This window comes from Cervus elaphus, chromosome 27 (genome assembly GCF_910594005.1).
Source record: "Cervus elaphus chromosome 27, mCerEla1.1, whole genome shotgun sequence".
NCBI classification, from domain to species: Eukaryota; Metazoa; Chordata; class Mammalia; order Artiodactyla; family Cervidae; genus Cervus; species Cervus elaphus.
The window spans coordinates 5,985,257-6,012,134 of record NC_057841.1 but is presented as its reverse complement, the minus strand read 5'-3'; the positions used below and the strand labels follow the sequence as shown (position 1 = coordinate 6,012,134).

At 58.5% G+C, this 26,878-nt stretch overlaps 1 protein-coding gene across 3 annotated transcripts in view; it reads left to right on the top strand.

Annotated features, from left to right (window-relative positions):
- Nucleotides 1-26,878, top strand: part of NFATC1 (nuclear factor of activated T cells 1) — a 90,471-nt gene that overhangs the window by 8,112 nt on the left and 55,481 nt on the right. For all 3 annotated transcript variants that reach the window (XM_043889600.1, XM_043889602.1, XM_043889601.1), the window contains exons 2-3: nucleotides 5,240-6,311; nucleotides 16,520-16,679. In XM_043889600.1, coding sequence (XP_043745535.1) covers nucleotides 5,240-6,311; nucleotides 16,520-16,679 — 1,232 coding nt within the window. The remainder of the gene's footprint in view (nucleotides 1-5,239; nucleotides 6,312-16,519; nucleotides 16,680-26,878) is intronic.

Genomic DNA, 26,878 nt, shown 5'->3' with positions numbered 1-26,878 from the left:
CGTGGAGGCCCCAGAGGCCCACGTGTCCTGCTTGCTTGGGGCCCGCCGGGCTTTGGGCCCAGAACCCAGCGTGCCGGCCGACCCGGGGCCACAGGCCTAGCGCCGCGCCTGCGCCTCCAGCAGGCGGGCCCATGGCCTCGGTTTGCTCAGACCTCCAGAGACACTCCACCACTGGGGTCTTTGTCCGGAGGATGTTTTACTCCTCCGTGGAGTTTGTCGGAGGAAGCGGCCGGGGCGAGTCGGCCTGGGGATGTCTTGGCCCCTTCGACGTGGGGCCTGGAGCGGGAAGACCTGAGGTGCGAGGCTGGGCTTCGGAGCCGTGGGCCTCGGGAGGTCGAGGCGGCCGGCTGCTCTGCCTCTTGAAACGTCTGCCTTGCAGGTGGCTGACTGGCCCTCAAAGCTGTGTGTCTGTCACCCGCGGGCCTGGCCGCCCCTGCTCAGTCAGCGGCTCCTCACAGAAAGGTCCTGGCGAGGAGTGGCTTTGTTTTGCTTTGTTTTGTCTCCACTACCTGCGAAGCTCTAATCTAGCCCTGTGGGGCCACACCCGCCACCCGGGAGAGGAGACCTGGCAAGGCGTGGGGAGGCCAGGCCTGGCTGCCAGACTGCTTCCAGTTCTATTTCTAGCTTCGTGTCCTGCGGTTCAACCCCAGCAAATGCTGAAGGGGATGTTCCTTAAAATGAAAAACAGAAGTCGCGTGTCGCGTTCCCTCTCAGGGTCTGTGACCGACAGGAGTGAGGTGCGTGAAGATGCAGCTGTGGTGGGTGTGGGGGGGGTGCGGCCGGCCGTGCGTCCTCGTCCCTGCCGCTCCCCGGGAAGGGTGAGGGGTCCTGACCTCACTGGCAGGGAGGGTCCGAGCAGTCAGGAGCCTGCCGGGGTGCAGTTGGCCATAGTGGAGGGACACCAGACAACCTTTCTTGGTGATCATTCAGTGAAGTGTTAGTTGCTCAGTCGTGTCTGACTCTGCGACCCCATGGATAGTAGCTGGCCAGGCTCCTCTGTCCATGGGATTCTCCAGGCAAGAATCCTGGCGTGGGTTGCCGTTCTCTCTCCAGGGGATGTTCCCGACCCAGGGATTGAACCAGGGTCTCCTGCACTGCAGGCAGAGTACCGGTTGTTCAGACCTAGCACGATTGAATGGTTCTAGAATCAGTGGTTTTTCAGAATGAGAGGAAACACTCCTGCCCATGCTGGCCTGTTGGACGTGCTGCGGGTGGAGTTCGCCGTGGGCGCTGGACGGACCGGGAGCCATGCATTGTCCCCTGGGTCCACGCTGGCATCCAGCTCTGTGTTCCCCAAGAGGACGGGGTCGACACTCTGGAGGCGGGGCTGTGGCTGTCTTCAGAGATGAGACACAGTTTCATGAATGTCCGTTACGTTAAGGCTTTTTGAACAGGCTCTCCCTGGTATTCGCCTAGACTCCTGCGCTGTGAGTTAATGACCCTCCTTGGCGGGCAGCCAGGCTCCAGAGGCAGCGGCAGAAAGTGTGTGTCGTGGGTGCTGAGCCTTTCGGTGCCGCCTGACGTGACGTGAATCAGCCTGGGCATCTCAGGATTTTAAGAAAGTCACTGAAAATATTTTCATCCCATGTAAATGTAATCCCTTTGAATAGTTAAAGAACTCAGATTTGAATACGGTTCAGGTGCGAAATAAGCCCAAATTGGGTGGAAGTGGGGTGGGGAAGCAGGGAGGTGCCCCCCAGGGCAGGCAGGCCTGGGCGGGCTGGCAGCGACCTGTGGGCGTTTCGTCCTGCAAGGGAGGTCTTCATCCCAGATTCTGGCTGAGCTCAGAACAAAGTTCAGGCACTTAGGGGTTTCTCTTCATAATTTATTTAATTAAGGAAAACTCATGCGTAGGGGGTCTTGTTTGTGTTCTAGTAAAGGCTCATGCCTGTCTTTTCCTCATTGAGCTGTGGCTCTCAACAGACCTGGGTTAAACAGTGGCACTCCTGGGAGGTCTGGGGGTCTGACCCTTGCGCCAGTCGCCCCCTCGGGCCATGGGCCGTGGTAGAGTCCTGTGGGCAGGTGGTGGTGGGGCCAGGACTTGTTCTGCTAACTGCAGGATTTTTCTTCTAATTCCTAAAATTACCTTCCTGCCAACAAATGGTAGTTCAGGGGTCAGATCAACTCTAAGTCCTAAAATAAATGACAGATTTGCATCATATTGTTTGGCTGAGCAGGATGCGTGGGATCTGTTCTCTAGACCCTGTCAAGGCCCTGTGGGCTCCAGGAGCTGGGGGTGGCCTGCCAGCCCGCTGCGCCTAGTTTGCGCGCTGTGTGCACTTCCCGTCAGCCTCCTGCTTGGGCTCCCCTCCTGGAGTTGGCAGCTTGTCTTGGAAGTGAAGTCCCTTCGCTGAGTGCTACGGTCAGTGTGCTGCACACAGAGGAGAGCGCGGTGAGCCACAGTGGCCCCGGAGCGAGGGGTCAGGTTTGCCACACAGTGTCTCCTCCTGGGGCAGCTAGGCCTGGGGGCTGCGTCTACCTGGGGGCCCGAGTGGTGTCCCGGCCACCCAGACAGGGCCGCCTCCAGGACGGACGTCCCAGAGGCACTGGAGCGCACTCGCCTAGCAGCTGCTGCCCCCGGGGAGGGGCCCCCGCAGGTGCTGGGCCAGGCTGGCCTGTTCCTCTGCTTCAGGGCACAGTGTGACCACCACGCTGGCGGAGGGGCCTGTATGTGGGCTGTGGGCGGGGAGCAGGGGCCAGGGTGGGCGACCCCACCCCTGAGATGGAGCCAGGTGCTGCACCGGTGGTCCAGAGGACCCGCCTGGGAGGAGGCCGGTCCTCGCTGACCCCCGCGCTGCCTCTGTAACTCGCCGGTGGTCTGGGGACACGCTGAACATGGCACAGCCCCTTGCTGAGAAATCCCTGCCATGTGCACGGATAGCACAATCTGTTGCTGTTCTGCTCGTCGATCACAGTCCTCATCACGTCTCACAGTCCAGGTGGTGCTGCTGGACACTCCAACCCGGCCGGCCGGCCTGCTTTCGGTTGGCCTGGTCGACGTCTGACTTCTTACCTGAAGCCTCACCAGCGCTGGGAACAGTTGTTTGTTTTCTGAATGAGCAGCTCTGGTCAGAATGGTCTGGAGATCTGGGCCATGGTGAAGGGGACCCTCCGAGCGGGAGGTCTGCACGTGGCTGGGACGTCCATACAGAGTGCACTGCTGTGGCCGGAGGGGCCCTTGGTCCTGCGGGCGCATCTGCTGGATGCCTTTGGGAAGGAGCACAGAGCCGTGCTTAGGCTCCTGCGGCAGTGAGGATTCTGGCTGACGCCACTGTCCAGTCGGTCCTGCCCTGAGGGTCGACCCTCGAAGGGGCCCCGGGGCCTCCTATGGGAGACGCCCTACCTGCTGCCCCAGCCCCTATGTGTCCAGGGCCTCCGCCGACCCAGGCTGAGGTGGGTGCCTCCACACCTGTCCTGAGGGCTCCCTGCGGGGTGGGCAGGCTCATCCAGGGCCTCAGTGGCCTGACCTGCAGCCCACGGGCCAGCTGCTTCTCAGAAGTCTTGACCGTCTCTTCTGGACATGCCTTTGTAGAGTTGTTAACTTCCTGGAGGTTTTTACAAAGATGGCAATCTGAGGCTCACCATGGTTTTTGTGTTGAAGTGTCGGTGAGCCTGCGGGTGTTGGTGTGAGGAGTTGAGGGCAGCTTCGCCTGTCAGCCCCGGGAGGGTCCCTCCGTCCCCCTTGGGAGCGTGGGGGCAGGTTGGGATGGGGACGACAGGGTGGGGGATGGTGTCTGCAGATCCGCTTACCCCCCACCTCCTCCCCCCCGGAGCTTCGATTCCCTCAGCTGCAGTTTCCCCGTTCTCGTCCTGCTCAGCCTCGCTCTGGGGCCATTTAGATTCCGGCAGCGACTCTGAGCATCTGGACGCCTTCTCCTCGAAAGACAGCCTGCCTGCGAGGCCCGGGGGCGGGGCGGGGCCTGCCCCCCTCTTGGGGGGCAGCTGAGAACAGGGTTTGATGGGACGGTATTTCAGAGTGTAAAAGCCGGAGCTCCTCACTAGCAAGGATGGTAAGGGCCTGGGTTACCAGAGGGTGGTCGCAGACTCCTGAGATAAGCGAGGATGGAAATAGATCTCCCCCAATTTGGGGAGCTGGACCCGATGCCATTGGTAAATCTGTGGTGTTTGAGCCTGCACTTCGAGGTCCCTGAGCTCTGGGGTCTGTCCAGGCAGGTTCAGAAGCCTGGAGGCTGGCTGAAGCATCTCTGGGCCGGTGTGCTGGGCCCGGGAGGTGGTGTAGGGTTTCCTCAGGTGGCTCCATTATTCAGAGACCTTGGGAGACTTGGCTCCAGGCTGCGGTCACGAGGAAGCAGCAGTTATGAACCGTCTGTTCAAATCGGAAGTCCAGGCATGTGGCTTTGCTGCTAAAAGTGACTAATTACACTAGTAATGATTTTTTTACACATATTTTACTGAGGTTATAATTAGCCCGTAAAGATCTAAATTATGGCTGTGCATCGATACCCCTACACTTCGCTTTTCTTTTGAACAGGTTCTTGGGCCCCGAGTCACTATCAGAGGTTGTGTGAGAGACCCCCGAGTCTGTGCCCTCACCTCAGCTGTCTTTGTCTCTGGTGATCAGTCTGTTACAGGGTCTGACACTCTGGGTCTAAACCCCGTCCATCTGTTCATTGAATTGATCAAATCAGCACCATTTGGACTGGAAACAGGAGTGGACCACGGGGCGCGCTGGGGTGGCTCTGATGCCCCCACCCTGAGACCCGTGGTTTCCTCTGGTGGGAGATATGATGGATGATCAACGTTATGGAGGGAAAATAAAGTGGGGGAGGGTGACATGCGTGTCGGGCTGGAGGGTTGGGATTGGGATAGGGTGGTTGGGGGAGGCAGTGTTCGAGTAGAAGAAGCACAAAAAAGGGGGCCCAGTGTGCGGCTCTTCAGGAAGGACGTGTGGGCAGATGGAAGCCCCAGCGGGTGCGTGACCAAGTGTGAGACCAGGAGTGGAGAGATCCGGAGGGAGGCCTGAGGGTGAGGCCAGGGCGGATGAGCAGCAGGGTTGTCTCAGCGGCCTACGGGGTCGGGGTTGCGGGTGGGGGCCCTTCCCAGTGCCCTGCGGGGTCAGGGGTTGGGGTCAGGGGTGGGGGGCCCGTCCCAGTGCCCTGCGGGGTCGGGGGTGGGGGGCCTGTCTCAGTGGCCTGCTGGGTCGGGGTCGGGGGTGGGGGCCTGGGGGTGGGCCCCTGACCCCCGGTCCAGGCCCTCACCATCTCCCTCTTCCCTCCAGAGCACTACAGCTACACCGCCCCCGGCCTGGGTGTGGGCCTGCCCCTCTCTGCAGTGCATCCCTCGCTGCCTGCTCCATGCCACAACCTGCAGAGCGCGGCCGCGGGCGGCTCCGCCGTGGGCTACGGAGGGGCGGTGGACAGCGGGCCCTCCGTCTGCATCCTGTCGTCGGGCGGCGTTGGGCCCAACGGGGCGCCGGCCCTTGAGAGCCCGCGCATCGAGATCACCTCCTACCTGGGGCTGCAGCACAACAGCAGCTCATTCCTGCATGAGGTGGACGTGGAGGATGTGCTCCCCAAGCGGTCCCCGTCCACCGCCACGCTGAACCTGCCCAGCCTGGAGGCCTACCGCGACCCCTCCTGCCTGAGCCCCGCCAGCAGCCTGTCCTCCCGCAGCTGCAACTCCGAGGCCTCGTCCTACGAGTCCAGCTTCTCGTACCCATACGCGTCCCCACAGACGTCCCCCTGGCAGTCCCCCTGCGTGTCCCCCAAGACCACAGACCCCGAGGAGGGCTTCCCCCGTGGCTTGGGGGCCTGCGGCCTGCTCGGGTCCCCGCGGCACTCGCCCTCCACCTCCCCCCGCACCAGCGTCACTGAGGAGAGCTGGCTGGGGGCCCACACATCCAGGCCCTCATCCCCCTGCAACAAGCGCAAGTATGGGCTCAACGGCCGGCAGCTGTCCTGCTCCCCGCACCCGTCGCCCACGCCGTCCCCGCAGGGCTCGCCGCGGGTCAGCGTGACCGATGACACGTGGCTGGGTAACACCACGCAGTACACCAGCTCCGCCATCGTGGCCGCCATCAACGCCCTGAGCACCGACGGCAGCCTGGACCTGGGTGATGGCGTCCCGCTCAAGGCCCGCAAGACCACGCTGGACCACTCGCCCGCGGTGGCGCTCAAGGTGGAGCCGGCGGGCGAGGACCTGGGGGCCACGCCGCCCACGCCTGACTTCCAGCCCGAGGAGTTCGCGGCCTTCCAGCACATCCGCAAGGGCGCCTTCTGCGACCAGTACCTGTCAGTGCCGCAGCACCCGTACCCGTGGGCCCGGCCACGGTCCCCTGCGTCCTACACCAGGTGAGCGGGCGGGTGTGCAGGCAGGGCTGCAGCCTCCCGGCATCCCTCTGCCTTCTCCGGCCTGTGTCTGTGTCTGAATCTCCCTTTCTCAGGACCTGGTCACGTTGGCTGAGGGCCAGAGACCTCGTCTTCACACGTTCTCTCCTTCCTTAAAGGCCAGTGTCCAGACGAGGCCGTGTTCTCCGGTGCTAGGGGGACCTTTGGGCACATTCTCGGCCGTCTTGGGGTTTACAAACACTCGGGCTTCGTTTTTGTTTTGCTCTCTGTAAAGCCAGGCGCAGCTCCCATCTGTGTTTTCGCCTCCCCTGCTTACACCTAATTGCTGTCACTGCACGGTCGGTGCAGATGGGGCCCTGCTCACAATTCCCCGGAGCAGCCCGCCTGCGCCCGCACCAGCCCTGCTGACTTGGGAGCAACACGTCCCCCTCCTCAGAGACCGCCGCCTGGCAGGAGCCCCAGCTCCTCCAAGCCATGTTTTGGGCTGTTGATTTTTCTTTTTAACAGTGTTGGGGCTGCTGCTGCTGCTCCGTTGGGTCCATTCAGTCAGCCCGGGGTTTTTATTTTTAACTAAACAGCTTTCCCAGCAGGTGGACCACTAATGACCCCTAGTCGAGTGCTTTCTGCCCCAGGACTTTGGTCAGGTGTCGGCCATGCGCACAGGCCCTCCCTGGAGGCCGATGCTCTGCTGAGGGCTGTAGCCTCCTCCCGGGAGGAAGCTTCTGCCTGTGGATTCGGGTGTTGCAGGCTTGTTGCTTCTCCTGTTTGGTTCTGGAGGCAGGACTGTGTGTTGGGCCTTGTGGCTTCCAGCCGTCCTGTCCAGACCTTGAGGAGAGTGAATCAGGGTGTTACTTGTTACAGAGCTTTCTGTGTTCTGTTCAGAACCCCCCTTTTTTCTAAACTAAAGATGTAGTCAGAGCTGTAAGTGGACAGTTTAGTTCTCGGTGCCAAACCTTTACAGAAGCTTGTGGCAAAGAAGCGGTGTGAAGGGTGAGTTTCTAAAGCTGAACACTTCCTTTCCGCTGGAGTGGGTAGCAGTCGAGAGCCAGGGGGCAAGGGGGCCGTGATGGGTCTTGACCGGCTTCAGGATGCATCCACATAAAGTTGAAAAAGCTGGCGTTTCCAAAGTTACGTTACTGTCAGGTGTATCTCAGAACCTGGATTTCATTCATGAATGTGGGAGTTTAAAAAAATCCATTTGGAGGCATTTTAAAATGTAAGAATTTTTATTCATGCTCTCCTTATAATTATTATTTAAATAAAAAAAGAATATATCAAAGCATCCTTCTCCAGTTTAGAACGAGGCTTCAGTGAACTAGCATGGTGACACTGGCGTGAAGGTCCTAAGGGTTTGTGAGGAGACCGTGATCCCATATCTCCAGGAGCTGCTGGGACCCAGCCCCACTGATGGGGCGGTTTAAACAGCAGACGTGCCTTCCTTGCGGTCTGGGACTTGGAGCCCACGGTCCAGGTGTTTAGCTCCTTTTGTGGTCATTGGACAGGACCGCTCCGGGTGCTCGCCCTAACTTGGCGGCCCCTGTAAAGACTGAGCCTGCAGGCGTGGGGGTCTTTTACTGTCCCAGCTTAGGACTCCACCCTGGAGCCTCTGGGGGGAGCGGCTCGGCCTGAGACCCCAGGTGGACGGGGCAGCTTTCCCGAGCCCCGGTGGTGGGATGCCCGTGGGAACACGCATGGTTCTGAGGGGTTGTCAGCGATGGAAAGCACCAGTGCTGCCTCGTCTCTGCTCGGGGGTCTTGGTGACAGCTCCGCGGGCAAGTACCCTGCTCTGTCTCCCGGTCCAGGCCCCCTTGGGTGCCGGCCCCCAGAGCTCCTGTGAGCTCACGCCAACAAGCCCCACATTTCCTCCCAGGCTTGAAGTCAACTTTTCCCACTGTTTTGGTTCCACATCAAAATATGTTTCCTGGTCCCTGGCGATGTTTTCTGTGTTATCCTGTCCACGGGCGCCAGGGGCCAGCTGGAGAAGGGAGAGGTCGTGCCATTGCCCTGGGGGGTAGTGACCACACTTCCTGCCCTCGGACGTTGCCGTGCGTGCCCAGGGACTGGTGCAGGGAGGGGGCGGCACCCGGTGTCAGCGGGTCTCGGGCTGTACGGCCAGGCGCCTGGTGGTGACAGGCTCCAAGGTCTGGGATGGGCGGTTTATCAGGACAGATCATCGCTGCCCCCGTGGGAGCAGACAGTCCCTCTGGGCACATCCACGTCTATCCTGCCAGCGAGGGGAACTTTTTAACGAAATGTGTGCAGCGTGGGTCTCTTCCCGAGGAACGTGGGGTCCATGGGATCACTGCCTCCAGCACGCGCGGCCTTCTGTTCTGCGTGGAGCCTCCCGATAGGCCCACGGGGTCAAAGATGATTCCCAGTTTCTGCCACAGAAGGAGTCGTGTTTGTGGAATCAACAGTGTTGTTGGACAGAATGGTGCTCTGCTCCTGAAGCTTGAGAGATGCAGAGGAGTCGCAGGTGACCCGTCTGAAGCCTGTCTGTCTGATTGGTTAGCCAGGCCATGGGGGGCCTTTCCAGAGAGGGCTCCCCTCTCCTATCCTCGGTTGAGAATAAGCAGGTCCGCCCACGGCGCTGACAGTGACGCTGCCCCTGGCCGTGGCGGAGAGGGCAGAGATGGCCGTGGACTGACTCCCGCTGGTGGCTTCCAGGGGCCGTCATTGTCCCGGAGGCGCTCAAGCGTAAGCCTCTGTTGGTGCAAGCAAATGCTCTGGAGCTCCTGCCCCGTGAGGGCGTCATCCTTACCCAGGGCTCGCTGCATGCATTCAGGGAGCTTGTTCGCCCTTTGGAATGGGCTGGTGGAGAGTCCCGACTTCTGAGGTCTCAGTGCTGTCTCTGTGCCCAGCACAATCTCTGGTTGTGACTTCAAGGGGCAGGGTTACATGAGGAAAAGACTGGAAGGAGCTGGTCTGGGAAGGCAGAGCGTTTTGAGACCCGCTATTTCTGACAGCAGCAGCATCGAATTAAATCCCTGCAGATGAAACTTTGTTGTGATCTGAGCATTACTGACTTATTTCTTTGTTAGCCGTGTCCCGAGGCTTGGGGTGTCTTAGTTCCTGGACCAGCCCCGAGCCCCTGGCTGTGGAAGTGCGGAGTCATAACCACTGGACCCAGGAGAGTCCCCACTGCAGGATTGACTTCCTGAGGGCGAGGGCGCGTGATGATGCCTCTGCTTGTTCTGGGTTCAGCGACCCAAGGGTTGTGCCTCCCAGTCAGTGTGTTTCAGACATGGTTTCTTCTCGGTTTTGGGTACAATTGATGACTTTAATGACATCCATGACCTTCGTGCCGCACCCAGGTCTTAGCTCCCAGAAGCCTGATGAAGCTACAGCTGATTGACTGCATCTTTAAGTTATCTGAATATTTCAGAGTGTATTCTAATTTGGGATAAGATTAAATAAAACTGTATGCTGGTAACAAATCCGACTGCACATCATTCCACCGGAATGACCGCCCTGGCCCCAGCCGTCTGCACTCGGGCAGTTTGCATCGGGCCAGCCCACCCAAGGTCTAGGACACATTGCTTCTGGGTTATTTTTCCTTTTCTGACCTGGCCGAGGAGTTGGTCATCTGGAGGTCACAAAAGGAAGCTCAGCAGGGACTCGCCTGGCGAGTCGCCTGGTTAAGACTTGGCACTTCCACTGCAGGGGCCACGGGTTCAATCTCTGGTGCAGAATCTAAGATCCCACGTGAGGCAGGGACAAAAAAAATTTACACCCTTCTTCCAGTAAAATGAAGCCACTGATAGTAAGCTTTAGAAAGAAGCCGGTGAGTGGAGTGGTCTCCATACGTCCCCCAAGCACTTACAGGACCGGGGGGCCCAGTACCCGGGCCAGTGTTCAGCCCCTCTGGTAACAGGTGGGGCTGGACTCAGGCCATGATTGGTGGACCCCTGGCTGGGCCCCTGCTCCCAGGAGTCGTGATGTGTTTGCCTACTAGATTGGGGGCTGTGGCGGTGTCGGGGGTTGGGACCTCTCTACAAAGTCCATGTCCTGCTCCCAAGGTGTTGGCGGCTGCTCAGGGACGTGGGACCCCGGCAGACTTAGGCCTCAGGAGGTCAGAGGTTGACCATGGCCTCAGCTGTGCAGAGGCGTCTGCAGGTGAACTTGGTGGCCAGGGTTGGGCCTGGGCTGCGAGTTTCTGCAGATAGTGCTCGCTCGCTGCAGGAGTAGATGATCTCAGAGGCCCAGCACCTGGCTTCTCATGGAGGAGGCTCTCTCTGGCTCCTCAGAGTCCACCGTGGACCCTGGACACAGCGCCCTGAGCGCTGACTTCCGGCAGGAAGGCATAGCCTCGAGGGTTCAGCTGAGATCTGCAGGTTTGCGGCAGAGGCTTCTCTCCACCTTTTGGTCTTTCCTCGAGATGCAGGTGGAGGATGTGGGCCTGCTTGCTCTTTTCATTTTTTTTTCAAAGATTTATTTATTTTGTGTTTTGGCCATGCTGGGCCTTTGTTCCTGTGCACGGGCTTTCTCTAGTTGTGGCGAGCGGGGGCCCCTGTCTCATTGGGCTCTCTGGCTTCTCGTGGCACAGCAAGGCTCCAGGCGCGCAGGCGCAGTAGTTATGCTGCACGGGCTCAGCTGCTCCGTGGTACGTGGGATCTTCTTGGATCAGGGATCGAACCTATGTCTCCTACGTTGCACAGTGGATTCTGTATCACTGGACCACCAGGGAAGCCCCCGGTTGCTTTATTTGATGTTATCCTGTGAATGTTTGGACTTCCCTGGTGGATCAGACGGTAAAGTGTCTGCCTACAATGCGGGAGACCTGGGTTTGATCCCTGAGTCAGGAAGATCCCCTGGAGAAGGAAATGGTAACCCACTCCAGTATTCTTGCCTGGAGAATCCCATGGATGGAGGAGCCTGGTGGGCTACAGTCCATGGGGTCACAAAGAGTCAGACACGACTGAGCAACTTGACTTGTGAATGTCTGGTATTATTAGCTATGAAAAGGAGAACAAGGATCTCAAGGACTTTTGCATTCCTGGAGCGGATCAAACAGTTTGAGTCTTTGTGGCTTTATACACTGATTTTCAAGTCAAGCTTTGAGATCCGTGCTGGTTGATTTTGTGGATAATACAAGTGCTCAAAAAGTTTTGCTTTTGAGACTGGACAGCTCCCAGCCTGTTCTTGCTCGGACCTGGCTGGCCGTGGCATGCGTGCAGGACTGGGCCACACTCGGGGATCTCCAGTCTTGAGTTTCCCAAACTGGTAGGAGCCTGACCGGGAGGAAGTGTCCAGTGACAGCATGCACCAGTGACCACAGACAAAACAGAACTCTTTCTGTCCAGACGTTTTCCTCCGAGGAGAGTGCGGGGCGCTCGTCGGGGCCCCAGGCACCTGCAGTGCACCTGGGTTAGGCGGCCAGGGAGATACGGGGCCTGTCCCACAGAGGGTGAAACTTAGTCACATTTAAGACTGTAGATATTAATGGGCCTTCATTGACAACTGTTTCTTGGGTTCATGAGCAAAAAATGTATGTGTCGTGATGGGGTTTTGAATAAATGCTTCTAAAATAACCTCCTGGAAGCTGGGGCTTCACGCCCAGCCTTGAGCTGGTTTTTGGTGAAGAAAGTAACTGCCCAGAGGCTTTGCGTCCAGGTCTGGTCAGTGGGCTGAGTGCCCAGCAGGCACCCCACCCTGCCACGGGCACACGGAAGCGCTGGTTAGCGCTGCACCTTGCCCCGGCGCACTCAGCCATGGTGCCCTGGTCACTCCGGCCACACCGTTTCCACGGCCCGTCGAGGTGGATGGCCCTGCTCAGGCTGTGCAGAGGTTTAAGCATCCGTTCGCAGGGTGGCCAGAACTGTCGGGATCGAGCCTGCGGGGCAGGGCCTGAGAGGCCCACGTGAGATAGACCTGGGTTTGGGGGGCTGGGGAGGCAGTGCAGAGTAAGGATAATGGGGTTTTCCAGAAAGCTGGAAGAAAGTCCCTGCAACTTGGAATTCTCTACACCTCGGTTGGTGGAACCCCTGAAAGCAACAGAGTTTTGTGAAATTCCTGAATCCAAGGTGGTGGCCTCGCTATTCTTGCTCTGAAAGTTCCAGCTCTGTGACTGAACTCAAGTTTCTGAGCAGGCCTGGGCCCATGGACGGAGCCCCTGGGGGTGTGGGAGGATGAGCAGGTGGCCTCCCCCTGCCAGCACCCCCCAGGGGCTTGACCTCATCTGAGCCCCCATTCTGGGGACCGAGGTGGCGCTCAGGAGGGGTTCAGGCCCGTGTGACCTGGGCAGAGCTTCCCCGGGGACCCTGGGCCTCAGGACAGGTCACTGGCCACAAAATCTCAGGGTGGGGGTGCTCTGTGTGTGGCACCCCAAGAACAGGCAGGGGATGAGTGGGTCTCTTCCCCCCCAACTGGCCCCCTTGTACGTTACTGCCCAGCTCTGGCCCTCGGCCCCCATCCACCCACCGATACCCTGGTAAAAGCCCCTCTCTAGCCTCCTCTAGGCCGCCAGCCCCCTCAGCCAGTCCTGTCCCTAAGTCCCCTCAGTGCAGAGGAGGCCGTCCCGACAGTTGGGGGTGGCAGCCCACAGCGTCCTGCGACCCGGGTGAGAGCTCCTGTCTGAACAGCCCCCGTTGCATTCCTTCCAGGCCCATCAGAAGAGCCTGGCCGGCCCTGGACTTGGGCCTTCCCGTGGTTGACCCCCAGCCCCTCCCTGAGGGCGGTTCCCTGGGCCCCAAGAACCACTGAGGGTCACCATGGAGAGGTCAGCCTTGCCCCGCTGCCCTCCAGAAAGCTGACCTCAGTGGGAGCCGCTTTCTTGCCTGCCGGGGGTGGGGGGCGGGGTGGGCCTCCGGCGAGGTGTGTGGTCCCGGCCCGGCCTCGGCCCAGAGCGGTCTGGGAGCCCAGAGACTCTGCTTCATTAAATAGCTGGGAACTGAGCCCGTGACCTTTTTTAAAATTAAAGGGAAAAAGTAAAATCAAAGCAAGTAAGTCAAGCGGCCCTTCCCTTGGCTGCAACCCTGGGAAAGCGCGTTTCTTTCAAGCTTGGGGTGACGGCCTTCCCCTCCAGGTCTGGTCCCCTTCGGGTAGACTTGAACCCTGCCAAGTTCAGAGTTTGTATCTTCACCTCTTTTAGAAACAGCTGAGTTCTAAAACCTTTGCAGTTTTCTTCTAAGTGGTAGGTTCATATGGGCTTTAGCTCTCAAAAATTCAACATTGAAAGGACTGGAAGAGCAGCCCCCTCCAGCCCCAGGGGTCTACACGGAAGGAGAACGTCACAGCACAGGGCTCCCTGAGGCTCGTCCATGGCCCTGGCGTGGGGCACGTGCACAGCCATTTAGTGTGGACCGTCCTGTCGTGGGTGGACGTGGCCTTTCCGTGGGAGAAGGTTCAGGGGGCCCAGGCTCAGGTGAAGCCAGACGAGGGAATAGTCACCGAGCTCACAGGGTAAGAGCAGGAAGGTGGAAAAGTGGGTGGCTTGGGGGGTTTACAGCTAATAGTGTTTCCTGCGGCATATTTGTTAATGTTAGTAAACCAAAAGGAACGTGAGTGCCTGCCGGTTCCAGCCTGGAAGATCACCGTGGAAACTCGAGTGTGTGTTTCGTAGATTTGCTCTTTCAGTTTGTGCCATGTCGGAGACTAGTCGTGGTGCCCACACCCACCGCTGACGGACGGAGGAGCTTGGGGTCCCCCCTGCCTGCCCCCACCCACGCCCGTTACCAGACCTTGTGTGACCTTTCCAGTAATGTTCAGCGCGCGTCTTCCAGAGACGGGGGCTCAGGTTTAGACGCGAATTGTGGCACCAGTAGACATCACACTAGTCACTAACGTGTGATTCAAATAACCCCTCCGTGTCACCCAGTGAGTGTTCAGACCCCCTGACCCGTGGTTTCCCTGAGGCTGTCAGAGTCTGGCTCCACGCCTCCTGGTCTGCTCAGGTACCTCAGCCATTGTTCCCCCCGCCCCCGCGCTCAGTTGGAGGGGCTCGGCAGGTCCCAATCCTGGGCCTGGAGTCCCTCGTTGCCTGTAGTCAGATGCATATCAGACATCAGGGGACACCTGGAAGCCCGGACACTTTGGTGGATGTTACCACTGGGGGTTCAGGTGTTTATGTCACCACCTCTGTGGTGCCCATTAGTGTTGCAAGAAGACGCTGCCTCGAGTGCCCTTCTCTATGAGGCTTGGCCCAGATTACAGCCAGCAGGCCCCGTGCAGGGGGCCAGACCCCCAGGAGGCGTCAGGAGCCCTGAGGGTTCGTGCTGTGACAGAGGCTGTGGGTCTGTGCCAGGGACATGGCAGCAAGGCCGCCAGGGTCTCACACTGGACGTTCACCTCTCTGGTGTCAATAGTGGTGGGGGTTTAGTCGCTCAGTCCTGTCTGACTCTTGCGACTCCATGGACTGTAGCCTGCCAGGCTCCTCTGCCCGTGGGATTCTCCAGGCAAGAATACCAGAGTGGGTTGCCATGCCCTCTTCCAGGGGATCTTCCTGACCCAGGGATGGAACCCAAGTCTCCTGCATCACAGGCGGATTCTTTACCATCTGAGCCACCTGGGAAGCCCTTTTATGTCTGTATAAAAATGCAAAAAGATATAAAAGGGATATATCAACAAAATAAAATAGATGTGATACCCTGGCTTTTTTTTAAGAGGATGAGGTGGTTGGATGACATCACTGATTCAGTGGACATGAACTCGGGCAAAATGTGGGAGATGGTGAGGGACAGGGAGGCCTGGTGTGCTGCAATCCATGGGGTCTCAGAGTCAGACACAACTTGACAACTGAACAAAACAACATCCCTTTTATGTAGAAATGCTTAGAGATGCGCAGCCAGTCGTGGAGGTGGTGTCTCTGGTTGATTGTAACACATGTACATCTGTGTGTGTGGAGAAAGTAAGACAGCTCCTGTTTGCACGGGTCAGCTGGGTCAGCTGGGGGTCAGACGTGAATTTAACCATTTTCTTCGTTGCATTGAGTGTGACCTTTTAAGAAATCAGATGAAGCTGGAGGTGAGTTTGACATCATCCGTTGTGCTCAGCAGCCGGGGCTGCCGCACGAGAGAACCTCCAGGTGTTCGGGGTCCCATGGGGGCTCCGCTCCAGGTCAGGGTTACCCGAGGAAGGTACTCTAGCGGCAGAGCCGCGAGGGGTCAGGATGGCGTGGCAGGCGCGTCTTGGAACGTTTCTTCCAGGTTGAGGCCTTTTCTCTGAATCAGAGGTACATTTACATTTTTGTGGAGCTGCCAGATTCATGCTGAAAATTTCCAACCTCAAACAATAATTTTAATTGTCTGTGGTGACAGTATTTATTTTGTGAGCCATTCTAACTTTAAACTGCGTGCAGCCATGTTGCTGGCTCTGTCAGTGACTCAGGAGCAGGTTACTCCCCAACTCTGTTTTCGGCCGTACTCAAGCGCCGAGCGGCTCTGAGACCTTGCCCTCTATGGACGGTGAGGAGCAGATCTTCCGATCCTCGTTCCCCACTTCTCTTTCTGTCTCTCAGTCTCTTTCTGTTTTAATTTCCTGGGAGTCAGATGAACCTAACTTCTACTTATTTTTGCCTCTTTTTCTTCTATTTACAGCAAAGGACCGTCTTTTCACTTAGATGGACAGTATGTATAAGGGAATAGATTAGTACACTGGACATTCTAAACGGAGATGTGGTCCCCTCACGTGGGCCTGGTACCACTGCCCTGGGGGACTGGAGGTTCTGTGGCCCGGCGCTCTCCCCGCTCCTCTCGCAAACCTGCCTGCTGCTCCCTTGGCTCTGCAGGTCTTGGTTGCTGTGGATCACGGGCACGGGGCTGGGCGAGGTTGCTGCAAACCCCTCGCCGTATCAGACACCCACCATGTGTCAGGTCTGCTCACAGCTGGCTTGTGGGCGGGGGAAATGGGAACCAGCCTGCCCACTTCTCAGGTCAGGCTGATAGAGCTGTGATTTTAAAAAGATCCATCTTATTGGGGAGGTGAAATAATTTTTAGGCCTTCCATGAAAGAAGGAAAATGTTTAGGGTCGAGTGTGGAAGAGGTTTCCATTGCATTCAGGAGCCTCATCGTGAAGAGCTGAGAGGGTCTGGGCGTCCGTCACAGTCAGCTGGCCATCAACTCTGAAGCTTTAACTGCTGCTCGTGTGAGCACAGTGACCTCACCGACGGGAGTTTCAGACCCACCCAGAAGGACGCGCCACCCGGCCGTCTCAGGCTGGGTCCGTGGGCGTGGGAAGCCGTCCATGCCTCTAACGCTCCATGTGTCCATTTCAGCCCATCCCTGCCGGCTCTCGACTGGCAGCTGCCGTCACACTCAGGACCCTACGAGCTGAGGATCGAGGTGCAGCCCAAGTCCCACCACCGCGCCCACTACGAGACGGAGGGCAGCCGCGGAGCTGTGAAGGCGTCAGCCGGGGGCCACCCCAGCGTGCAGGTACCGCTCTGCTCCAACCAACGCCGGCCCTGCTCAGGGAGGCGCCGGTTCAGCCCAGAGGCCGCTCTGCGGTGACAGCCAACAGCACTTTCCATGTTCTTAAAAAAATCTTCACCTCCCAGCCAGTTTAGCTGAATATTTTATATCCACTCGAGTCCCAATCTGCTCGGTACAGACAGGGGTAGATCGAGGGTGCTCTGCCTGCAGCCCCTGTATGGCTGTAATGCTGGGGAGGAGGCTTCTCTTCAGCGAGCTGCTGCGGGGTTGGGGGGCGGGCGGTACCCTGGAGACCATGGGGTGACCACTGTGGGCCTGGCGGCGCTGGGAGGGCTCCCTGGATGGTGGTGTTGGGGTTACCCGCCTGGACCTGGGGGAGCTAGGAGGACCCGCTGGATGGTGTTGCTGCCAAGTGTTTTTTCACCAAGGAGGGCGAGTGGCCGTAGCTTTTGCTTGTGACTCCTGGTGGGGGCTACAGTGACCGGGGCACAGCCAGGCAGCTGCTTTGTCCAGAGGGACGCTGCCCCGTTCCCCCGTGGGTCCCCGAGCATGCCTTACTCAGAAAGGATGGGCGAGAGAAGCCAAGGAGAGACAGCATGCCCAAGGAGGTGCCCCGTGGCCAGTGGGCAGCGTGGGCTGGGGCTGCCACCTAGATTAGGCTCTTAACAGACTTGACCCTGATGCTGCGTCACTTCAAGGTGTCCTGGAGTAGGAAAATCTTAGAGAGAATAAAAAGAGCTTTGAAATAAGAGTGCTCCATTTTCCAGGACCTTTCTGTAACAATCCAAGAATGAACGTCTGGGGCTGGTCGAGCCACAGAGAAGCTTCTGCTCTGAATCCCCCTCGGTCTCTCGTCCGGCTCTGTTGCCCTTCGTCCCTGACTCCTGCCTCAGGCGCTGCACAGCCAGATCACGTGCCGGGCGCCTCACACCCTGCATGAGGACAGGCAGAGGCCTCCCGCCCTGGGGAGAGTCAGAACCCAGTCCGAGGGCCCTCTGCCGACCCCCACCGCTGCGGGAACAGAGCTCCCTCTGTCCGCCCCCTGCTCAGAACAGTCCCCAGCCCCCAGGCGTCCCTTCCCTGCCCACAGTCCTGCCTCCCAGGGCTGCTCCCCTGATGTGGCCACGGTCCCTGTCCCTGAAGCCTCGACCGAGGTCACCTTGGGCCATGTTCAGATTCATTCCAAGCGAGGTCTGTCTGCACAGGTTCTGCTCTGGTTTAGAGTTTTCAGAGGCTGATTCTAAAGACTGTGCTTTCCCCTCTGAAGCCTGGGACGCTTGGAGGCAGCGGCTCCCAAAGTGTGGTCCCCGACCTGCAGGGTCATCCTCGCCACGTCCCTTCAAGATGCGAGTTCTCTGGCCTGCCCACCCCACTGGGTCCGGGGCCAGGCCCTGGGTCTGACGTTGGGACGCTGGCCAGGACCTGCCACTTGTCAGCTGGGAACGGAGGAGTGGGCACCTGCCATGGGGTGTCAGGGCCAGGGCAGTGTCGGGGAAGCGGGAGCGGTGTGGGCTCCGGGTGCCACTCCCCTGCCCACACCCTGGGAGGCCAGCTTGCTTAGCTGCAGTTAGCATGCTCGGGGCTGGTGCTCAGACCTCACCCGCCTTGCCACCATCCTCCAGCCCTGGAAATAAACTTGAGCTCCCAAGTGGGCTGTCTCTGTGGACGGCAGCGTTCGGTCACACCTGTGACACCACCTGCTGGGCCCTGTGCTGTAACCTGTGACAGTCCTGCCGGACACATGTTTGCCGTCTTGTCCCTGAGAGCAGCAGGCCTCGAGGTCCCCACCCCCGTCTAGGCCCCACCGTGACCCGGGCTCCCAGCCCTGTCATTTAGGGAATGGTGCAGGCCGGGAGGGAAGGCAGCAGGCACTCCTTGTTTGTATTTCACTCCATTTAGATAAATAAAAAGTAAAGCTGAGGGCAGGAGGGTGCAGGGACAAGTGGCCGTCCACCAACGCAACAATCAGGGCCTGGAGTCTGCGGGATGACGAGGTGATGTTCACAGCCACGCACTCATTGCCAATCAATACCCACTTGGTTGGCGGCTTGACTCAGAAGTACAGCAGGGGCCCCATCAGTGCCCAGGCCACGGCCTTTCAGGTCCTCCCGGGCGGAGGCAGGTCGGCAATGCCTGCACTTAGCCCAGTGGCATAAACATAGTGTTTACGGCCCCTCCCGCTACGGCTTCCACTGGAAGAAAGTGCATCGCTGAATGGAAAAGACATTACATTACAGAGGCGAGGAAATAGCTGTTAAGTACAGAGAAAATGAAAATAAAGCAGCAGAGAAATAACAGCCGAATGCCCCCTCCCTCATACGTTCTGTCAGCCAGGTGTGCTGTCCTGTAGGGCAGGGAGCCTCGTGCGGACTGGACGCTGCTGAGACGCCAGGCGCATGGCTGTGGCTCCGAGCGAGGGTGTCTGTGTCCTCAGTGTGATGGCCACAGTCCTGGGGACGTGCCCCCCACCCCTGGCCAGGGCGCCAGGCTCCCATTCCCTTTGGGGCACAAGATGCTATTACCCTCTCAGTGTAGACAAGAGAGAGAACTGAGATGTTCTGGAGGAATTCTGAAACTTGAAACAGCATTTGAAGCATCTTAAGCATGAAAGTGTTAGTTGCTCAGTCATGCCCGACTCTTTGTGACCCCATGGACTGTATAGCCCACCAGCCTCCTCTCTCCATGGAATTCCCCAGGCAAGAATACTGCAGTGGGTAACCATTTCCTTCTTCAGGGGATCTCCCCAACCCAGGGATCCAACCTGGGTCTCCTGCATTTAAGGTGGATTCTTTACCATCTGAGCCACCAGGGAAGCCCCACCCAAGCATGAATACCCCAAAATGACTCGAGTTCAGTGCAGGCGGAACGGGGGCGGTTGGTTCTGGGTCTAAACGGTGAGGCCCCTCCTGCACCGTGCAGCTGAAAAAGGAACGCAGGCCCCACAGAAAAGTCAGCCTGGCTCGCTGTCTCTCCTGCGAGGGCGAGTCCTCTGATCTCGAGGCAAGGAGGAGCTACGTGCAGGGCTGAGGCAGCAGGTAGGAAGAGGGGCTTTTAGGGTTTGTTTTCTTTTTCAGTTAGTGGACCACAAATTGGGTAAAAATAGAATTTGCAGATAATTATAAAACAAATGAAAATAGAAAACTCTCTCCAGTTGCTGTGAAAGCTGGGTAACCACAAAGTTTTATTCTGTGCTGAGTTATTTTAGCACATCCTCCGACACAGCGGCTCCTCCCACCATGGCGTCGCAGCCTTGGTCAGGCCGATCCACACATCGGGGAACCGGCCGCTCCCCCGGGCCCTTCTGCAGTCAGCTGGTCAGAGGGAAGCCAGGCTTTTTTCCGGAGCATCCAGGCCGTCAGTCAGAGCCACTGTCACACAGAGCGGGGAGGAGGCCAGCACACGTATGGGCTGGACAGGGGCTTTCTCGCCTGCCTAGGACACCTAACTCATCGAGTCTGAGTCTGCGTCCCCCAGCTTGTTGCAAAGTCAGAGGCTGTGACTATATGCAGGTCGCAGGCCCCTCTGTGCCCAGACGTGGGGCACGCTGCCCCCTGTGGCCCCTCCCCTGAATCTAGGAGACATGGCAAAATGCAGAACCTTCTTTCTAGGCAGAATCAGACTGTAATCTTAGATTAGGAAAGGACTTCGTGTTTGGGGGGGCCTTGCCCCCCATTTTCATTTGGGGACACGGATGCATGTGGGGCTTGGCCAGCATTGCTCGGAGACTGGGGGGAGTGTTTCAGACTGTCCACCGCCCCGGCTCTCCAGAGGCCCCCACAGCCCTGGTGGCTGTGTCCGGCTGCTGTGGTGGCCCCTTTGGGTGCTGGCTTCCCAGGCAGGACCCCCAGCTGCCAGCTGGGAGGCCCCTTTGGGTGCTGGCTCCTCTCCCCCGGGGCCTGGAGCTGGGTGGGCACTGGCTGTCCTCAGCTAGACCTTGGGCTCCACCGGCAGGTTCGGTGTGATGATGCAGCCAGGGCAACAAGGCCCCGGGTCTGGGCGGCCTCTGTAGTGATGGAACAGTGAGGAAGGGACTGTGGGCTTCCTTGAACTTTACAGTCCTGCCTTTCCTCTGTCAGCAGTTCAGACACATGCATGCACACACTGCTCCCCGCTTCTGGCCTCTCGGCCGACGTCCAAGCTGGGGCATCCATCTTGCCTGCCCTCTGCACTGATGCCCCGGCCCAGTCCTGGGAGCAGACGGCCTTGCCAGAAAGGTCCCCAGTTCCGGCCACCCCCACGGGGCTGGGGAGAGACCTGGGGGGTCACCACTGTCCTCTGACCCAGGGGTCAGAGGACGACGCTCCATTTACCCAGTTACCAAAATAGCCCAAGGGATAGCATCTAGCCCCACAGACGGCCAGGCCTCAGTGAATAATTAATAGGTCATGGAAACATGAGACTTGGTGGGGCCTGTCAATTCCTGAACAGCGCTTTAGTTTGTAACTTGTGTCCTTGTCCCTATGAATGACCCATGTAGCCCCTGTGTGGCCAGGTGAGCAGACGGGAGGCCCTGGCCCAGGCGGCGGGGGCTGGGAGGCTGGGCTGCCCGGGGGGAGGGTCCTGGCCCTGCCTCATGCCCCGAGCAGCCCTCATGCTTCTTAGGGTGGCCGGCTTCTGGGCCTGTTTGCCCTGAAGACCATGAGAGCTGACACCAAGGAAAGAACACGCCAGGAAACAGTCATTTTTTACCAGATCATTAAAATCAGCATATCACATGATCATCACTTGTCATTTCATGTGGCATCCCTCCCCACCACCACCCCGTCCCAGGTACAGAAGCATCAGTATTTCAAGAAATGAGCTTCCTGGGAGTGTCTCAGTACTGTAGCTAGACAGCAATGCTTCCTTCATCTGATGTTCTGGCGTGTTTTGTTTATCTCTGAGCTTCACTCCGTTTTTTTCTTACTTGATTTGTTCTAAGTGGGCATCTCTTTCTACTCGGGAGATAGAATCGTTTAACCTGAAACCAAAGTTTTCACAAAAGCCAGAGGAACAGACGCTAGTGGAAAAAATTCCATTTGACAGCAAACCTCCTCAGGCCCAGCGGGGAACTGAGGGTCAGAACCACCCAACTGCAGCAGCCCAACTCCCCTCTGTCCTGGAAGCCCAGACGCCACTCAGACGCAGGTCTGACCCCGGCCACCCCGCAGTGAAACTCCACCGAGCTGCCCTTGTGGTGAATCAGTGTTTCACGGGGCAGCGGGGCAGGGGCGCCTGCCCTCCGCTCTCCCTGCAGCTCCCAGGCAGGTGGCGTTTCCCTCCTGCCCTTCCTTCCCGGCCATGTGCAGAGACCTGGAAGGTCTCCCTCTTGGCAGACATGCCTGTGCCGCAGGAGCTGCTGCCGTCGGGCGGGCTCCGCAGAAGCTCTGGGCCCCGTTCAGCCCCTGCAACATGTGGTCAGTGCCTGTGCTGAGCAGGATTGCCATTTGTACTCCTCTGGAAGCAAAGAGGTGCCCGCACTCACAAGGTTGCGGGAGAGGTGTCTAGTGGAGTCACACGGCATCAGCACGAGAGTGCGTGAGGTGGACAGTGAGAACAGCAGAAAAGATGGCTGGGTTTGTGGCCGTCGCCGACTCCGCAGACACGGAGCAGCACCCGGGTAGCAGTGACGCCCCCGCCCCCGGGCCGGACCCCACGGCAGGTCCTCCCGGCCCCACCCCTCCTCCTGCCGTGCTGGGCCCACGGTCCTTTCTTTGTGGGGGGCTTGCCCCTGAGTGCTGCCCCTGCCCAACGTGCAGCGTGGGAGTCAGGAGCACCCCGTCCACACACTCGGGGTGGGGCAGCACGGTCTTTGCTGAGCTGGGCCCTTCGTCTCCTCTCCTTCGAGGGCCACTGGGCTCTGGGCTGCAGGACAGCCGCCTGCTCTGCGTCAACTCAGGTGGCCAGCCCCACCCTGTGTAGGCCAGGCCCCACTCAGCAGGACCCGCAGTCCTGCCCTGGCTGCTGTGTGGCAGCCATCCCCTCCACGGCACCCGGTGCCAGGGCTGGGGCTGGCCCGACGGCAGGCCAATGACGGGCGCATGGGCATCTGACGGGCAGTGCCCTTGGTCTCTCGGCGCCTCCGTCAGCCCTCTGGCCTGGCCCAGCCCACGGTGCCTCTTGGTCACTGGTGGCAGATCCACAGCCCAGGCTTGGCCGCCAGAGTCACACCTCTGCCCACCCGAACCCCTGGGGAGTGGCCACTGCCCCCATCCATCGTGCGATATTTACAGTGAGTTCAGAGACGTTGTCCTGAGGAACGAGGGCTCAGAGGACAGCGTCGGCCCTGCCCGCCCAAGGTCTGGTCTGCCGGGAGCTAACCTCATGCTGGGGGCCTGTCCTTCCTCCTAGGCCGTGGAGGACGCTAGACACCCTGGGGGGAAGCCCTCTTTTGGGTTTGGAGGCCGAAAGCTCACATGGCAGTCTCTCAAGTTAATCCAGTATTGGGAAAATTTCTGTTGAAAAAAGTGGAACCAGCTTGTGAACTGGAGTTTTTCTTCCTGCAGAGCTCCTTTGGGTATTGCATGAAGATGCAAATTTTACATCTGGGTTAAACGCATAATTTCCCTTTAAATTGCCTGCTTGACTGTGTACAAGGATCCCTGCTTGGTGTATGTTCGTACCAACTGGAAACTTAGTTGAAAGTAATTTCGCTCAATTAACTGGTCCTTTGTTTGACAATGCTGCTGCCCCTGTGTGTGCATGTGCTGTGGGAATTTCAGCGTCCGGTAAATTTGGCCTCAATCATTCCTCACCTGTCATCCTGCCGTGTAAGTGCTGAGCTGAGCGCAGCAGCTAAAAACAAACATCTCTGTGTGTAGAAAACTCACTAGCTCTCGTACCTTGAAAATGGAAAAATACATCCAGTCTAGTTTAGGGTGAAGCAAAGAGAGGCCATTGCTCTGACAGGTAATTTTATAAATATTATTTTGACAGATACTATAAGGTGCCAGGGGCAGAAAACCTATGCAGTGGAACATGTGAAGTATTTAAATGACTTCTCTTAAAATGAACTTCATGTTTTAAATAATAGATGTTTACCTCGCAGGTTAAGCCTTAAATATTCCCATTTTCACTGAAATGGCATGTTTTTAAAAAGGCAGCATTGTACCCACAATGCACTGTCCGCCGGCAGAGCCAGGCCCCAGAGTGAGTCCTGTGGGATTCGAAGTTGTTGTTGTCAGACCGTCTGACCCCGGCCAGACCACGTGCCGCCCTGGGGGCCCCTCCTGACACGAGGAACATGCTGTGGCCACACGTGAGCAAGTCTTGGTCAAAGACTCACCTATATACTCTTGTATTAAATGTCACAGAATGTAATACTGAGAGGCAGGATTCGTTTCTTCCTCAGTCTCTGATTTTATTTTCACGTTTCCTGTTGTGAAAACCTAGGTCGAGTCCAGCACAGGTTCCTCAGGAAGCTCGTTAGTTTGGCAGAAGACTGGACTCGGGCTCCCCAGAAAGGAAGAGAGCAGCTGGGCAGGCCGGGGGGCCCAGTCCTGGTTCCCAGCAACGCCCCCCCCCCCCCCCACTCAGCACCATGCTCAGAGATGCTCCTGGGTCCACCTAGGAGAGTGCACGTCCGCCCTAGTGGGTAGGGCATGCAGTTCCTGCAGAATTAACCTTGTCAGCAGGACCCACCGTCAGGAGTTGGTGGCCCCAGCAGGTTCTCTGTGTCGATGGCCTCAGAGGTGGGAGAGGCCCCATGTCAGCCTTTGTCCACACAGCAGGCCGGGAGGACAGCGAGTGGATGTTAGGTCTCTCTCAGTAAACTTAGGCTCTCGCCAGCTCTCTGCTTGCTGTGGACACTCAGGGATCAGCCACAGGCCTGAGACCAGCTCACTCCCTCTGCTCACTGCCCATCGGGCACACGTCTGGTCCGTACGGGGCAGACCCTGTGGGTCAGGATGAACACAAGATTGTCCTAATAGGAAAGACCCACTCTGAAGACGAGCACACCCATGGGCGCCTGGGGCTGCGTCACAGACAAAGATGATAAAAACGGAGCCTGATGCCTGAAACTGCTGCTACTGCCAGCAAATAAGATCTTTAACCAACTCCAGGGTCCCAGAGAGTCTGGAGAGCATGTGTGCACATGTCAGCCTGTGAGCATGCATGTGTGGCTTGTGCATCTGTGCACACCAATCCTGTGTGCACGCCCGACTGGTGTGCACACCCGACCTCCATCCTCCTCCTCTCCATAAGATCTCACAGTGATGCTCGGATGCCCCGGAAGCCACTCTGCAGCCTGTGACATTTAACAAACACGGGCTGTTAAATGTTACTCGGGAGCTACAGACCGCTCCCCAGAGACGTCCGCAGATGCCAGTCCCCAGCGCTGGGAGTCAGCTGCCGGACGCTCACCTGAAGCTGTAAAGTCGTTCACTGGGGCTGCGATTCAGCCGCAGTCAGAGCTGGGCTCAGTGGCCTGTGGTCCCGTATTGTCTGTTGTAACGCTGTGCAGACCCCGTCTGCCGGGAGACGGGGCTGGGTGGACGGAGCAATGACGCTACGTGAGCCCTGCCCTGACGAGGTGCCGTGCAGATCCCTCTCTGGCCCGGTGCTCGGCCTGACGCCCCGGCTCATCCTCCCACGTCGGGGGTGGGCGGCCCTGCACTCTGCTCAATGAGTGAGCGTGACTCTCATGAGCAGCCTGTCGTTGTTTGGATTCTCTTCTGAGGCCCCAGAATTTACAAGTGACTTCATCTCTTACTAAAGTGACGTCAGCGCAGTAGCTGGGTCTGTCAGCACGTCCTGATGGACCGTCTGCTGCTGCTTTGAACCACGCTGGAAGCAGCCCGCAGTCGCTTCTCTGGGCGGAAGAGACTCGTCCCTCACCGTGGGGTCCGAGGAGAGCTGGGGAGGCCACAGCCGAGGACGGGAACGAGGTGGACGCCGCTACCCAGGTGTCGTGGAAAGAAGTGGAAACCAGCCAGGGAAGCGTGCAATGGGATCTCCACAAGGAGGAGGGAGACACAGGGCAGAGAGAGTGCCGGACCTGCCGGCAAAGTTCTGGCTTGTCTGTCTCTGGACCGTCAGCTTCCATTCTGACATCCCAGCTTGGAAAAAGTGAGCCCTAGAAACAGCAAGCAGGATCTTGGACATGGAGGTCAGCTGCTGCTGGACCTGGAGGTGTCCTGTTTCTGCAGGTCACTGAGCCTGTCCCCCTCTGTGTCTGAGAACTGACTGTGTTCAGTCCACCTCCATCCCAGTCCCCAGCCAGCGCTGCCTGGAAGTGCTCGGTCGTCCAGCCTGGACTCCTGCCTGTAGCTGTGAAGTGACCGTCAGGACGACTTCCCGCAGGGCAGAGGCGGAGCCTGGATGGCAGGGCGGGGACTGGTCCCCGCGAAGCCTCATCTAAGCAGGGGCTTTGGGGCTCATGTATCGGCCGGACCTGAGAACAACCCCACTGCAGGGCCGGTTCTCCTGTGGTTTCCACCCAGGGAGTAGGGTCGGCCGGGGGGTGGGCGGCCGTGCCCTTGCCACATGGAAGCGGCGACTGACAGCCACTGAGCTGCCTGTTATCCAAGCTGCTAACATGAGTCTAAGGAGCAGTGATGACACCCCGAGAAGGGGAGAGCGGCCCATTGTGCCCCCTGAGCCTGTGTCGGCGGCTGCCCTCTTGGAATCCTGTGTCAGGACCCTGGCAGGTCCCCGCTTCTGTGGGAGGGGGGTCAGCACGGGCGCTGACCCTGCACTGCCTGCTTGCTTTGGGTTTGCCTCTTGAGGACGGCCTGCCATAAACAGGATGGAAGGCAAATCCAGTGCCATTCCGAGAGGGACTTTCACGGAGGGGTGCAGGGGGAAGCGAGGCGGGGACTCCACCCAAGGTCCATCCAGGGGCAGCTGGTGAGGTCCTGGGAACAGCACTCACCCCCAGCTCCTGGTGCAGAGTTGGCCTGTCATGTGTCTGGGGTCCAAGGCTGATGGGTTTTGTGCCCACACAAGACCATGTGCCCAGCACACAATTGAAATGGCCATGTGCAGCCCCCCCTGCACACCTCCCATGTGGGGTCTGAAGCTGGCAGAAGACGGGCCATGACCTGGGCCACATGGGACAGATCCCAGAGCCCCACACACCCGTGGCCTGCCAGGCGGATGTCGGTTGTCTCTGATTTGAAGCATCCTGTTTCTGGTCAGGACGGGGCTGAGTAGGAGAAAAGTGGATCAAGTCCCGTTGGGTGCGTGTCTAAATTCATTGGGGGAGGTGCTTGCACTTTGTG